Below are 14466 nucleotides of genomic sequence, written 5' to 3'. Positions count from 1 at the left end.
ATCCACGCACGCACGCGTGTACGCGAATTCCTACGGGCCAGGTGCAGAAGTTCCCCGCGGCTCCGGAGCTGCGTAACGGGGAGGCCGAGGGGCGAAGTTTCCTCCCTCCCGTTCTCCCCGCGGCTCAGCCGGGGCCGTGCGGTCAGGCCTGCCCGCAGGCCCTCCTCTCCCCGCCGCCGGCCTCCGCCTTCGCCCCCGCCCCGCCGGGACGCCGGCACCTCGTCGCTCCCCGCGGCCGCCCCGCTCTCACCGTTGCAGAACTGGAGCAGCGAGGAGGTGTCGTAAAGACTGCTGTAGCTGGAGAAGCCGTCCTCCATCCTGCCGCTGCGCCGCCGGCCTCCCCTCGCCCGTCCCGGCGGCCGCTTCGTCCGCGCTCTGAGGAGCGGAGGCGGCGGGGGCCGCGGCGGCCTGCTGCCTGCCTCACTCAGTTGCCATGGCAACCCATTCACTCCGCCGCGGATGGGGCGGCGGCCGCGCCGGGGCTGCGGGAGGGGGCGGCCGCTGGGCGGGGCGGGGCGGGGCGCTCCCCGCTGCCGGGTGCTGCGCGGCTGGAGCTGCCGCGGCCCGGGATCTCCGCTCCACCGTCAGAGGGCGGCCGGCGGAGGAGACCGCGGGGAGAAAGCCGAGCGGAGAGCGGCGTCTTGCGGCCGCTTCTCCTCGGCGGCAGCCCGCAGCACGGGCACCTCCGGGTGAGCCCTGCTGAGCGGTGCCCGAGAGGGAACGGGGTGGGGAGCTCCCTGGGAAGGTGCCCCGAAGCGATCCGAAGGCTGAAGTCGGCGTAAGAGGGTGAAGTTTGGGATGCGGGGAATTACAAGTCGGCATGCGTTCGGCAGGAGTTTGGCGGTCGGACTGGGGTAGCCTGTCTGCTCGGTGCTGCCTCAGCGTTCCCCTTCTGCCAGCTTAACAGCTCCCCTTGCTTCCCCTGGAGCAACCGCTGCGCAGGACTGGCCCTGCGGCCTCTTCGTTTCGGAGGCGGCTCCTCTGGCCACAGGATAGAACTGTCACCGTAGTGCTGTGACTGACTCTCTCTTACACTAACAAGGTGAAGATATGCGCTGGACCTCAAAGTCCGCACAGTCCCAACCCTCTGCCGTGGGCTGACTGCCCAACCAACTCAGGCTGCCCCATCCAGCCCGGCCTTGGGAACCTCCAGGAACAGGGCACCCGCAGCTCTCTGGGCAGCAGTGCTTCACTGCCCTCTGAGTAAAGAATATTTTCCTAACGTCTAACCTAAATTTCCCCTCTCTTAGTTTGAAGCAATTCCCCCTTGTTCTATTACTATTAGGCCGCGTAAAAGTTGGCTTCAGTTTCTGTGCTAGAAATGCTGACGCGTTCAGTGAACAAAAGCCATTTTTATTTCAAGCTCCTCTGCAGACATGACAAAAACAACACGTTGCATTTCTATAGCACCTTTCCTCTTCAGAAATGCCAGAACACTTAAAGTGTGCCTCTACGTCTCAGTCTTTTAAGGAGCTTTTTTTGCATGACAGTTCCATCATGTGGATCCAGCTACAGGCCTGAGTTCTGTATATACAAGTCTTTGCACCAACCACTGAGCCATAGTAGTGCTAACACAAAAATATGCTGTAAAATTAGGCTAGGATATCAGTTCCATATTAAAGCGGGGTGAAAACTGCTCCCTTCTGAATTGCCATTGCCAATATTGGTAGAATTGAAGAGATCTCCAAACCAGTGTGATGGTGCTTGTGTCTGACAGAGACCGCAGTGTGTTATAGCTGCAGGCTATAAAAGAAAGGAAATTTGTAGTTGTGTAGCTAAAAATAAATTATAATAAAAATGAAAATGACTTCAAAAATACGATGTTTAAAGTCAGCCATAATTCTTTCTAATCTTTAAAATTAACATAGGTCCCTTAGGTTTTCCCATGGCCTTCTCAGGCATAATCCATCAAACTTTTCCAAAACATCATATTTTTCTAAAACAATATACACACAAATACGTACATATGCATGGGATTTTTTTTCCAGATAAGGTACAGTACTAGAGAAATGAAGCTCATTTTTAGTACCAATTAAGAAGTTCATTTTAAAGCATCATTACTGTCATAAGCTCCCCATTCTGAGGCTGAGGCATGTTCTAATGCACTGATTTTCCAATTGCTAGAGATAGTTTTAACACAAGCAGCATGCTCTCCAGGAGCTGTCAACGTTAGCTTCATCCATACCTCCTTAAGATGTGCACATTTTGGAAAATTAATCTATGAAATCTGAACTGCGGTGCATGATTTTAATATCAAACAGTTTCTGTGCAGTTCTGTAGCAATTGCAGCATCAGATGAATCACATGGTAAAGGATATCAGAAGTACTATATATGTAGCAAAAAATGATGTCGGAGTGTTAGAAAAATCAGAGAAGTAAACACCTGGCAACTTCTACAGTGTGTTTTGCTGCCAAAGAAAGAACAAAAAGGGGCAATACAGCTCCATTTCAGAGAGAGCAAATTAAAATTCACTTAGAAAATAGGACCTAAACCTGATCTGAGCACAGCATCCTTGAAGAAAGTGAAAATACCTGATCCTCACAATGGATTGCCTACTGAAATTAGCTGTGAAGGTGTTGTGAAGCCGACAGTGAAGCCTTTCTGCTCACTACACTGAAAATCATCTCAGTGAAATGATAAAAGATGATCTCAGCTCGGATTTCTAGATGCAGTTATGATGCTGTTATATTCAGAGGGCAAGTGCTGGAAAGGAAAGCACTATTTAAAACACAATTTAATTACAATGATTTTTAGACCTCTCACAATCTTATTACACTAACCTGCACTACGGGGCACAAAATGAAAAATTCTATCTGGCTGCATGAACAATGGAACAATGGATCTGAAGAATTCACTAATATTTCAGCGGGCATTCTGGTGGTGGAGCTAAACAATGCAAACACTTCTTCTACAGTCTATTCTTCAGTGAGCTGTAGCTTTAATCATTTGTACATATCCAAGGCAAATGACAGAAATGTGAATGTAGTATCCTGAGCAATATAGTAGGAATGATGTATTTTGAGGGGTTTTGTTGTACATTTGTGCAAACTACTGCTGACAGTGTTAAAAACTCTGTATGACATTTTATTTTGTATCATTTGCATTGAGTGGGGTAATATAAATAACTGTTTGATGCATGAAAACAAAAGAGCTTTCATATATCCTTAGCAGAATTCTCAGGAGATCATACTTCAATTTTAAGAGAAGGAAACCTTGCTTACACTCCCCATTTACATGCTGGCATCAAATAATTTTGATGTTATATGTATTTCTGTTTCTTTTTTTTTTCTATTTCTTTGCATTACTAATAAATATGTAAAATATCCTGTAGCATTTTCATATGAGAAGTGTAACAATTCATAACTCTCAACAGGATAGAGTTGTATAGCATTCTGATGTGATGTAGCAGGTAACATTACAGCAAGCCATTTCCATCACAATGCCAATACTAAGAAAAAAAAAACCAAGTTACAGTATCATTTTAAAGTCCACTAAAACAATAGCACTGGTTCTAAATCTTATTCCTATAGTATCTACACTTAGCAAGAATGTTGGGAGAAAAAAATCTGAATCCAAACACATTCCAACTGACCAGTAACAAAGAATTTTTCAAAAGTGACTTTTCTTTGCAGGTCACTTATTTGGCTGTGTCATACAACAGCGTCAGGATGTTTTTGCCTTTTTGGTGATTGCTTTGACAGGCTACCTTTCATCCTCTGACATCTTGATCTGTGCAGGACACCACTGCATTCAGTGAGTATATTCGGTGGCATTTGGTGAGGAACGGACACTGGAGTTTGGGTCCTCACAGCAAAACCTGCTGTGCAGGTCTGCCGATGGGCTTAGGCACTCCCAGCCCTTCTTTGCAGAATTTAGAAGAGTTGAAGCCTCAGTTCAACACAGAGGATGAAAGCTTTTTGTTTCAGGTCACTGTAACGCATATACACAGAACAGATCAAAAAAGTTTGAACAGCTGTTGCACACACGGGGCCTATTTTGTAACCAGAGAAAACTTCAATATTCAAAGCATCTAGCACTGTCAGCAGATGTGGTGGTTTCACTAAAATTTATCAGTGGATATAATTATAGCATCTATTTTACTGTGACTAACTTCTGATGAGTCCCTCGAGCTTGCTGGAAATCATCTGATTCTAGGCCATGCTCACTGCCGTGTGAGTTGGTTCTGTAATTCATTTTGCTTCAGTTTGAGACAAGCGTCTGTTTCACCATCTACAGTCTTACCTAATGTAGCAGTCCATCTCTGCTCTAGCCTGGAAGCCCTCAAACTGCATGCTTGTGCAAGTGTGGGGGCTCCTTGAGTCACAGTGTTCATCCTCTCCCAGTTGTACATCTCCCAGGATAAAGGTAATGCAGCAGTACAGGCCCCATGTTGCTGGCATGGTGCTCTGCCTGAATTTTGAAGGACACTGTGCAGAAGCAGCAGTACAGTGCGGGAGCCTTTGGAGGGAGGGAGAATGAGCTCCAGGGCTGTGGCACTGTTGGATTAGATGGGCACACAGGAGAGGGCTCTGGGGTTAAGTTCATAGAATTATAGGATTGTTTGAGTTAGAAGGGATGCTTAAAGGCCACCTGGTCCAACCCCAGTGCAATGAACAGGGACACCTACAGCTCCAACAGGTGCTCAGAACCCTGTCTAGCCTGACTCTGGGTGTCCCCAGGGACATCCTCCCACCCCAGGGTGGGAGCATCCACCACCTCTCTGGCAGTTTGTACCAGTGCCTCATTGCCCTTATAGTAAAAATCTTCTTATATCCAATCTAAATCTCCTTTCTTTTAGTTTGCAACCATTTTCCCTTGTCCTGTCACAACAGACCCTGCAAAACAGTCTGTCCCTTTCTTTCTTTATATTCTGGAATTAGCTGCCTGCAGTCTGCCTAAATCCTCATTTAGACTTTTTTTTTTTTTTCCTGTTTTGCCTTTCTTCATCAGTGAGCAGCAGCACAAAGTGAAAAGTTTCTTTTTTTTTTTTTCTTTTTTCTTTTTTTTTTTTTTTTTGAAGACAATTCTGTGAGGTGAATAAATTGCTTTTATTCTTCAGAAGAGCTTTTTCCTCACCAATAGACAATCTCCAGGTATTAGAGTGGGGCTCTCTGTCAGGGTCCTATCATAGGCTCAAATAAGGATTTCCTCTCCTACTGCTCTCCAGCAGACTTGCCTCCCGGTCCCCTTTATGAAAACACTTCAGCTGCTGGAATAATCGTTCATCTGAATAGCAGGACTCCACTGCTTCAGCCACAGCAGGGGTCTGAATGAATGTCACTACAAAGCGCACTTCTTGCATGTGGGGAAGACGGGATGTAAGGGGAGAATCACCATCAGACAAGCACAGTCTGAGCACATTAAAAATACAGTATAACAAATGTGGGTTGAAACCATCAAAGGTGTGCATGTTTTACTATCCAAATGAAAATGTGTTACAGTAAGTCTGTACACATCGTGTTGGTCAGAGTGACATACATTAATTATAGAGAAAATTACACAGTTCCAGTAAGAGCGTCCTCAGTCACACTGCTCAGACAAAATAATAGTGGCTTGTAAATCAATTAATTTGTAAATATGAAAAGAACACTTTGAAGATGAAAAGAATAATGCTTCGCACATCTATGATTCTTCCCATCCAAAGAACTGCTCAACACACAGCGATGCTTTCAGGCTTGCACCGCCTTTGTAAACTAAATACTACCTTCATTCTACACATTCAGAAAATGAGAGGGAATTCAGAAAATGAGAGACAACACAGCCAAAGTCACACAGAGAGGTCAGAGGCAGAATAAAACCAGAATAACCACCACCTGGGTGCACGAACTATTAGAATATCCTGCCTGCAAACACTGAAGGTATTACTTATGCAGCACATTATGAAATGCTTTCAAGCATAGTATCTGTGTAGAAACATCCTTATTTTCAAAAGGCCCCGGAACAACTCAGGTTCAATGCACTTCAATATTTGCAATGGTCAACTGCAGACTTGTTACAACCACGGATTGTGGTACTAAACAACCACGGCATTGTGATACTAAACCAATGGGAAGCAGTGTGCACTACAGATGCATAGGAATGCAACTCCATTCCCACCTCTGTGCAATACATGCTGATGAGTACAGCATTTTTGAGATATTAGTACTCTGAGAGAAGTGAAAAGGAGCAAGATGGATAGCAGCACATAAAGTAATTACCCATTCACTCTCAAAATTACTTCTTTTTTCTGTTCCAGCCCAGCTTTGCAGCTCTGCATCAAGTGGCTTCAGTCCTAAGTAGAGGCTGAAACTTTAGCTCTTTAAAACCTCATCTGGTTTGTGGTGCTGTCACTTTGACACAGGTTGCACCCAGAGCAGTTCAACACAAAGGATCCAGCAGAGTTGTCCCCACGCAGCTGCGTCACTCCCAGCGGAATTCCCTCCCAGCAGATGGAGTTTCCTGCACCCATAGAAACCCCAGGGTGCCCCAACATTGGGTTATTCGGAAACACTTCTAGCAAATGTCAGAAAGGAATGCTTTTGTGTCTAGCACAGCATAGACACCCCTCCTGCACATGGCTGAGATCACAGTGACAATAAATAATCCAGAGGCCTATCTTCCTTGTTTACTTAAATCATGTTTTGTTGCAATATGAAATCTGGTTTATACAAAGCCATAGCAATATAAATTAATGCCTTCTGAGTTGTATCACAGAAAAACAAGACTAGAGGTTAATAGATATATTTAAAAAAAAAAGAAAAAAAAATTAAACATAGTAAATAGATTGTTTAAGACATACACAGCTTACCTCTTTTTAACAAAGTCGTAATAAAATACTCAATCTATTGTGTTTTTAGAATAAGAATTTTAACTTGATAGTGAGAATTTATAAGAAGGTATAAAATGCAGAAATACAAAGCAGAAAGGAACAAAGTATATTGGCTGGGTACATTCTAAGAGAAAAGATTTTGTCTGCAAACATATACCTATAGCACTCTGGAACAGAGAAACGTATCACAGCACTATTCAGCTCATTCCTTAGTCAGAGAAGGATTGTTTTAACTTGTGACTTATCACAGAATATTCATAATTTCAAGCCTTCCTGTGTCACTATTCACTGATTCAGGATCCAGCACAGTTAAGGCATTGTATGAACCAATGCTTATTAGGAAAATTTACTGTCAGCCATGTAAACAATAAAGCACACATAAAAATCTATGTATAAGATGAAGGACCACATCACTTCAACATGCTAATGCTATGAAGGACTCACCAATCTTACTCATGTCATTTTTTATACTTGCAGTAAGAGCTAAAATTGATAATTTATGTTACTGAAAATGTACCCAGACAGGACATTTTAAAGTTCCTTGGGATCTGTGAAGAACAAATAGAGACAAGCATGTTCTGAGAGACAGCCAGGCTCCTGGTTCCAACTCCCTGAACTAATGAGCTTTTCCTGAGCTGTCGGAGGAGAGAGGCACTGCTAGAGAAGATGACCTACGAAGGATATGTGGAAAATTCAGCCCACTACACTCAGAGATTCTTTCAATATCTACCAGAGCCCAGGACCACCTACTTTGAAACCTCACACCCCTGCAGTGATTTTGCTGCCTCAGCCCATTTCTGCTTTCCCATTACAAGATCCCTCGGCACAACCTAGGGATGGAAGAAAGCAGTTAAATCATCAGCTAGTATAAACTTGGCTGGCTTGAGTAAAAAGCAATAAGGAACAATCCTTTCCTACTGTTTCCAGCATCGCTTTACATTAACATCCAGCATGGGATGTAACTTTTGTTTTTGTGGGTAAGTATAGTTTTGTTTGGAATTAAACTTTTTAAATTTACTTTGGAACAAAACCTGGCTTGGAAGAAACTTTTCTGTTCTGGTCTTAGCAATTACTGCAAGGCCTGCAATGCAATCAAAGCAATTTTGTGTTACATGTGTTTTTTTAAAGTAACTTCTTCCTAAGGATTCCCAGACAGCATATCCAGAAACTTTGAAATTACACTTTTCATCTTCTTTTGATACATAAAATATAAATAAGACAAAATGAAACCAGTGATTGGACCAAAGAAGCTTTCACTAAGTTGCCCAGGAACATGAGCAGTCATAGTTTTGAGATCAGGCTCACAGTCATGAAATGTTTGGCTTTTGAGGAAAGAATGTGGCTGTTCTTCAGATCCTCTGTGAGGCAGTGCAAGATGTAGGATTACTGATCAGCCCAGGGGAGCCATGCATGACATTCTGCTCTTGGTAGCGGCATCTGGAGGGTGAGGAACAGAGAAAGAATGGGGGCAGTAGTGACAGTGCCCAAGTGAAGCCCCGAGAAGCTGCCCAGGCCCTGCTCCTGACTGCCAGCACTGCAGCATAGGGAACAATCTGCCATTTGTTTCTTACGGAGTTTAATAATTATAAAAACATTTCCTGATGCAGCATTTTGATTCTTAAGTACTTCACCACCTGACATTTCTCTCTCAAACATTCAGGGGAGTAAGAGAAAAATCACAGCTACGGTTAAGGGAAAGGAGAGAAGCTAAAAGTATTTTGTCATTACTGCAGTCATAATTCAAGGGAAAAAGAGCAGGAAGACAAGTTCTTTTCAACTCTTTGATGCCCGACAACCCCTCCTTCTCCCACCATTCTCTGACAGAATAAATACTGGAATAAAGAACAGAATGACTCTCAGAAGAAAAATATGTATTGTGCTCCATAAATTACACAAGCAGATGCAGCCATGAATGAAAGAATGAAGAACACAAAACCCCTGCAGTGTGCACTGGCTGGCAGAGAGCTGGTGGCTGCCAAGGGACGCTGTGTGACCACAGGGCTGCCAAGCTGGGACCTTGCTCTGCACGTCACAACACAGCTCTGGAACGCCGCACTCACTGCCTGCTCCTTACATTCATCCTCTTACACAGCTCTTCTGCACATCAGGAGCTGCTTAATGAGTATTCGGGCCATAAACAGCTCAAGATATGTTTTACAGTTGTCTGAGCAATCTTGTGACAATGAATTTTGCTTTTTTTCACAAAAAAACTGCTTCAGATGAATATTCCCACACAGAGGTGAGTGCGCCCACCCAGACCGAAGCACAGTTAGAAGGGGCCCAGCCTTCAGCGACTGCAGCCTTGCAGAGCACGAAACTTCAGCTGAAGTTTTGAATTCATGACTTTTTATTGGAAAAATTTAAAAAGCTGTATAAAGCTTATTTAGCTTTATGATGCTATATACAGAAATAACTACAGATAATTTAACCCACTGTCTCATGTTCATCAGATACTTCATTCAGCCAAAGAGTTTTTTGGCAAAAGTGGAACTCTGGATTCAAAATGGTCAGGTTTACATTTCTAGAACATCTCCCCCATTCCTTCATGATATCATTTATGTCAACACATCAGCAGTTACAGACAAGCATTTTGGCAGAATAGAATCCTGGTGCCATTTAGCTTCATCTGACCAATTAAGAGGATAACATCTCTAAAGGAAGTTCACAGCATTAGTTTCATTTCAGTAAGCTGTTTTGAAGAAAACCTGTAAATACTCTGCAAAAGGTATTTTGCCAGCCTCGCTGTTATAAATGCCATTTGGAGACCATCCAAGAATAAGAAGTAAATACTTTATGCTGAAAAAGAATACATATGACTAATAATCCTCAACAGTTATAGATGTACATTTGTGAAAAATTGTGCAATTAGAGATTAAAAGCAGAGTAAAATATCTGAGTAGATCAGGACCGCAGGAAAAATGTCCTTTTCTCTCTTGCTTGTATTCTCAATGGACCACGTGCTTTGAGTTGCATCCAATTCACACAACAGAACTAGAGGAAAGCCTAGATATAGTTTAGCATTTTGAACTTTTTCCTTTTGTCAGAGGAAGACCCTTTGTTTTCTCAGTCAACTATGATTTCCTCCCATGTGAAGCTAGAAAATATGGCATATGATGCTTGAAACCCAGGGTTTTTCCATCTCTGCATATTTTTCCTTGGATCTCGAAAACTCACATTATCCCAGTGCAGGGAAAAACAGAGAAAATGCAGCAAAAAAGGAGTAATTAAGTTCATGGCTACATACAAGACCCTTTCTGACCTGGCCAGACGAAAGTACATGGAAAGTGATCAGATCGTTCAGGATAGTCATGGATGAATGGCAAAAGTGCATTGAAGCAAAATCAAAGACAAAAGCATGAAATAAAATGCAGAGACAGAGGAATAACAAGATGCCATGCTACAAACATGCGTGAAGAAGAACAGGGGAATTCTGGCTCACTATTTGGCTGCAGGATGGCTACTGACAGATGACACCAAGGTACAAGTGATTAATGACTACTTTTTCTAACTGTCTTCATTAAACCTACAGTTCAACAGGCCTTTGCATTTGCAAATTCATAGGAGCTGCAGATTCACCTGCAGCTGTAAAAACAAAACTTGTCAAATGAGCCTAGCTCTTTCTATGACTGCATTGTGTTGTGGATAGGGGGAAAGCTGTTGTTGCCATATAATTTCTCTTCAGCAATGCTTTATAGAACTCTCATAAACAAATGAGGAAGCACAGCCCTGGTGACCCTGCTACACCTGTTCTAACAGGTGCAAAACCGTACAGGTAAATTATACCTTAGAAATGACACAAAGTGGAGGAATGGATGAAATACAATCCTGCATGGCTTTGTCCTTACTATTATATACAACATTTTCTTTAGTGAAGGAAAAAGGGAGTAGAGAAGATGCTTATTTAAATGGGCAGGTCACAGCTTGCACACCAGTCAATAGGCAGATTAAAATTTAAAAAGAGATCTTGGCAGCTTGAAGGAACTGTCTGTAAAAGCAAGATAAAAGGTATTGAGGTCTGCCACAAGAGACTGCATTTAGACAGGTATTATCTGCTGGAAGGTGAGTAATAACTGATTGAGAAATAGTTTTACCAAGGCTAGACTGAACATTTAGTTAGCCATGCTATGCAGAGTGGGAAAGGCACACAGCAAACAGATATGGATAAATAATCCATCAGAAGTATGATGTAATTCTTTCACCATACTCAGTATTGATAACATCTTATCTGGAACACAGAGATCAGTTCTGAATACCATATTATAAGTAAACACAGGCTGCCACAAGGATGGAATTCCCAAGACAACCAGAATCATTAGGGAGAGCTTGAAAGCACAGCCTGGGGGCAGAGGGCTGCCTGAGTAAATTTGGGGTTGTCACACCCAGAAAGAAGGTGGGAAAGGGTGTGATACAATTCCCTGAGCATATAATCATATCAGAAAGAAAAAGCCAAGGCAGTTAGAATAAGTTTAAATAGGGTTTAAATTGTAGCAAGAAGGTTTCTTCTTCAGATTAGACACTAGCGAAAAAAACCTCCAACCTTCTCTCTTGTAAGGGCAGCAGAGCGCCAGAACAAGCTGCCTAGGAAAGTTACAGACTACAGATGGAAAGCCTTTAAGAACACGTTAGACAAATACCTGCCCTGTTTAACAGGATGCAGTTGATGCTGCATTGAGTCAGATGGACTAGGTGAACCCACAAAAATTTCTCAGCCTCACTCTGTTATTGTTCAGCCCTTAAAGCATTTGGGGAAATGGAAACAACAGGTCCAATTCCACGAACATTGTTCTGTTGCTCTTCTCTCATTTATTTTGCTTGGTTCACATAATGGAGGCAGGAATACCTCAAATAATCCTGCTGTACTTACAGACTCTCTCACAGCTGCTGTCAATCTGGGATAATAAAATGAGGACTCCAGCCCTAAAAGGCTGACTGCCTGCTTAAACATCAAGTAGGGGTTCACTGCTCTGTTTTCTTCCCTAAGGAATTTAAATCTTGCTTGCCAGTATATGGTTCTACCATGTAAATGGGGCCTGGTGATAGAGAATCAGTCTTCCTTCTTACAGCACATCAGGTCAGGGCTAAGCAGTAACAATCCAGCAGTGCTCATTATAAAGTGAGCTCATGCCCCTTTCCCTACAGAGACACAGAGCAGACCCAGAACTTGGCAAAAAGTCATGTCAGTTACTGTAGTGGAATACCAAAGGACTGGGAAAGCATTTCTGAGGACACCTCAGTCTTGTCAGCTTCCAAAACAATACATGGGACAGCTGGGATTTGATTTTTCTACTCCATTCCCTTTTTTGGATCCAATCCTACAATGCCAATGCCATAGGCCAAGCCAATGAAATATGAAGGCTATTCACACAGACCGCAGTATTGCTTTCAGTTAACAACTCCTCATCGCTGTTCAGCAGGCAGACACATTGCTACAGAGAGGAGAGCTCTGTGTTTGATGCTTCTTGCGTCTGTAACCAGCACATCTGAAAGTGTTTTGGAGTGCACTCAGTGTTTGGCCTCACATCACAAAGTACTGCTGTGAACAGCATTGAACGTTTGGGTGTGTTTACAATACTCCCTTGTATGAGATGAAAAGCACTTATGCCACTCTTTTCCCAGTATGCAGAGAACTACATCCAAAAGCATTCTGTACAAACTGTCCTCCCTTCCCCTCGTAAAACTGTAATATTCAAATATGATTTATTTCTTGGAGGCACTGTTTTCCTAAACAGGTATTGAAATGATTATTAGCCTTGGGCACATATTTTTCTGAACTTACCTTCACAGTGTTAACAGAGGTAGCTTCTTGGAGCGCAATTTGATTTTTACATTACCTGAAACATAATTTTACATATATACATTTAATATATGTGGGTTTTTTTAATAAAGGACGGTGAGATTATATGAATTTGAATGTGCAATTTTATATATTGCATATTTATGTATGGATGCTTTATTCCAGAACCTAAGCCATAGTGCTTAAAATGATACTGTCCCATTTCTGGAATACAGGGTTGCTGCTCTGCTCAGACACACCAATGTGACATTTGAGAAAGCTGTGACATTTGGATCTGTGTCCGACAGAGGGAGGTGTTCAGAAACACAGAGGTGCTCCAGACTCATTCTAATTTTACAGAATTCAGCTTCAGGGAGGGGGAAAAATAAGCAAAGGAATAGTACATAATTTACCATTGCATTAATATTATTTTGGCTACTCTCATAGAATTCAGCTAGGGAGGCTCTGCCTGCTTCCAGAGAAGATTTAGGATCGGAATAACCAGCATCCTTTGGTGGGAGGACTATTAGACCTGACAGGTAGCCATCTCATCTCTGTGTTAGAGGGGAATTATGACTCTCTTACAAACAAAATGCACCGCTTGGTTTGCACTGCTTGCTTACTGTAACTCAGACTGAAGCAGAGGTCCAGTCTGGCAGGCAGTTTTGGGTTCAGGAAAAACCTGAAGTTACTCAGCTGTGCTTTCCTCACAAGCAGTCACTATGGCAATGGGAAAATATTGTGAGGTATAGGAATGATGGGAATATGACTCAGAGAGTACAGGACATTCGAAAACATAACTCTCAGCAGGCACAGAGTAGGCTTTTCAAAAATAGGCACAAACAGAGGATGACCGTTTGGTACAGCTGTGTTTTGGGGGGAGCATAAAGGGGTCACTGTGCTGTGCAGCTCTGTCCTCTGCATGATCAGGGAAGCAGCAGCAGAGGAAGCTGAGGCTCTGCACTGTGCTTCTGTTCCCTTCCGCCGTGAGACAGAGCTGGGCAGGCACAGTAAGGTCAGCGTGGTCTTCTGCCTCCCTTCCACTGGAAACGGCTTCTCCATCCCACTGTGAGGACACTGAGGCTGAATACTATATGGATGCTTATTTCTCAGCTCCCACAGAGTTGGGATTTGGGCCAGATACAGTCAGGAGCCACAACACAGGAGAGAACATGTTGCTTCCTACAGAGCATCACCCCAGTGAATGCACACCTGCAGCCTGGCTAGCCCAGTGCTAGTGCGATTGAAGTGACACAGTGACATTTATAAGATAGCTTGTCCTCAGCAGAATTGTACCTCCAGTATTGCTACTTAGTCCCTGGAAGATTGAATATATATATACATATATATCTTCATTAGCAGCAGGAGTAAGAATTATACATGGTTTTTTCCTTGTGTAAATAAATTCTACCTCCTGCAGCTAATGATTGCATGGCCTCTCTTATTGCCAGCTGTTCTCTGAATACTTTGTGCTTTCGGCCCCAGTAATACTCTGAAGTAGTTATCTCTACAGATCAATTATGAGTTATGTAAAACCTTTTCTTTTAATCACATTGATGTTCTTTTACCTCACTTAATGTCTCTGAGAAGTGCCATGCTGACCTTCCCTTTTTTTCTTTTTTTTTTTTTCCACATTCCTCTCAAGCTTCCGCTTCTGCCTACCCAAATTGCTCTACCTTTTACATCCTGAAGGAAGTGAGAAAAGTGAGAACTGCCTATTCTGTGGGTTTGGGGACCTATTGAATTTGGATGCTGTCCTCCAAACTTTCCTTCCCAACCTGCAAGCTGCCACTTCCTTATGAGAAATGCAGACTGGACTCTTTGATCCTGCATCCCTGAGCTTTGCTGTGAGGTACAACGGAGCCCTGAGGCATCAACATGGTG

At 43.1% G+C, this 14466-nt stretch overlaps 1 protein-coding gene across 5 annotated transcripts in view; it reads right to left on the bottom strand.

Moving 5' to 3' along the window:
- EML1 (EMAP like 1) overlaps positions 1-14466 on the bottom strand; it is a 119927-nt gene that overhangs the window by 78969 nt on the left and 26492 nt on the right. For 3 of the 5 annotated variants that reach the window (XM_048947816.1, XM_048947818.1, XM_048947819.1), the window contains exon 1: positions 251-427. The exons of 1 other annotated variant lie outside the window; for it this stretch is intronic. In XM_048947816.1, coding sequence (XP_048803773.1) covers positions 251-317 — 67 coding nt within the window. In that variant the 5' untranslated portion in view covers positions 318-427. Of the gene's footprint in view, positions 1-250; positions 429-14466 lie in introns of those variants that run through there. One more of the 5 variants, XM_048947815.1, reaches the window with a different exon arrangement.

The sequence above is a fragment of the Lagopus muta genome, chromosome 6 (genome assembly GCF_023343835.1).
Source record: "Lagopus muta isolate bLagMut1 chromosome 6, bLagMut1 primary, whole genome shotgun sequence".
Lineage (NCBI taxonomy): Eukaryota > Metazoa > Chordata > Aves > Galliformes > Phasianidae > Lagopus > Lagopus muta.
The sequence above is the reverse complement of the archived record's forward strand: the minus strand, read 5'-3'. Positions and strand labels throughout refer to the sequence as shown.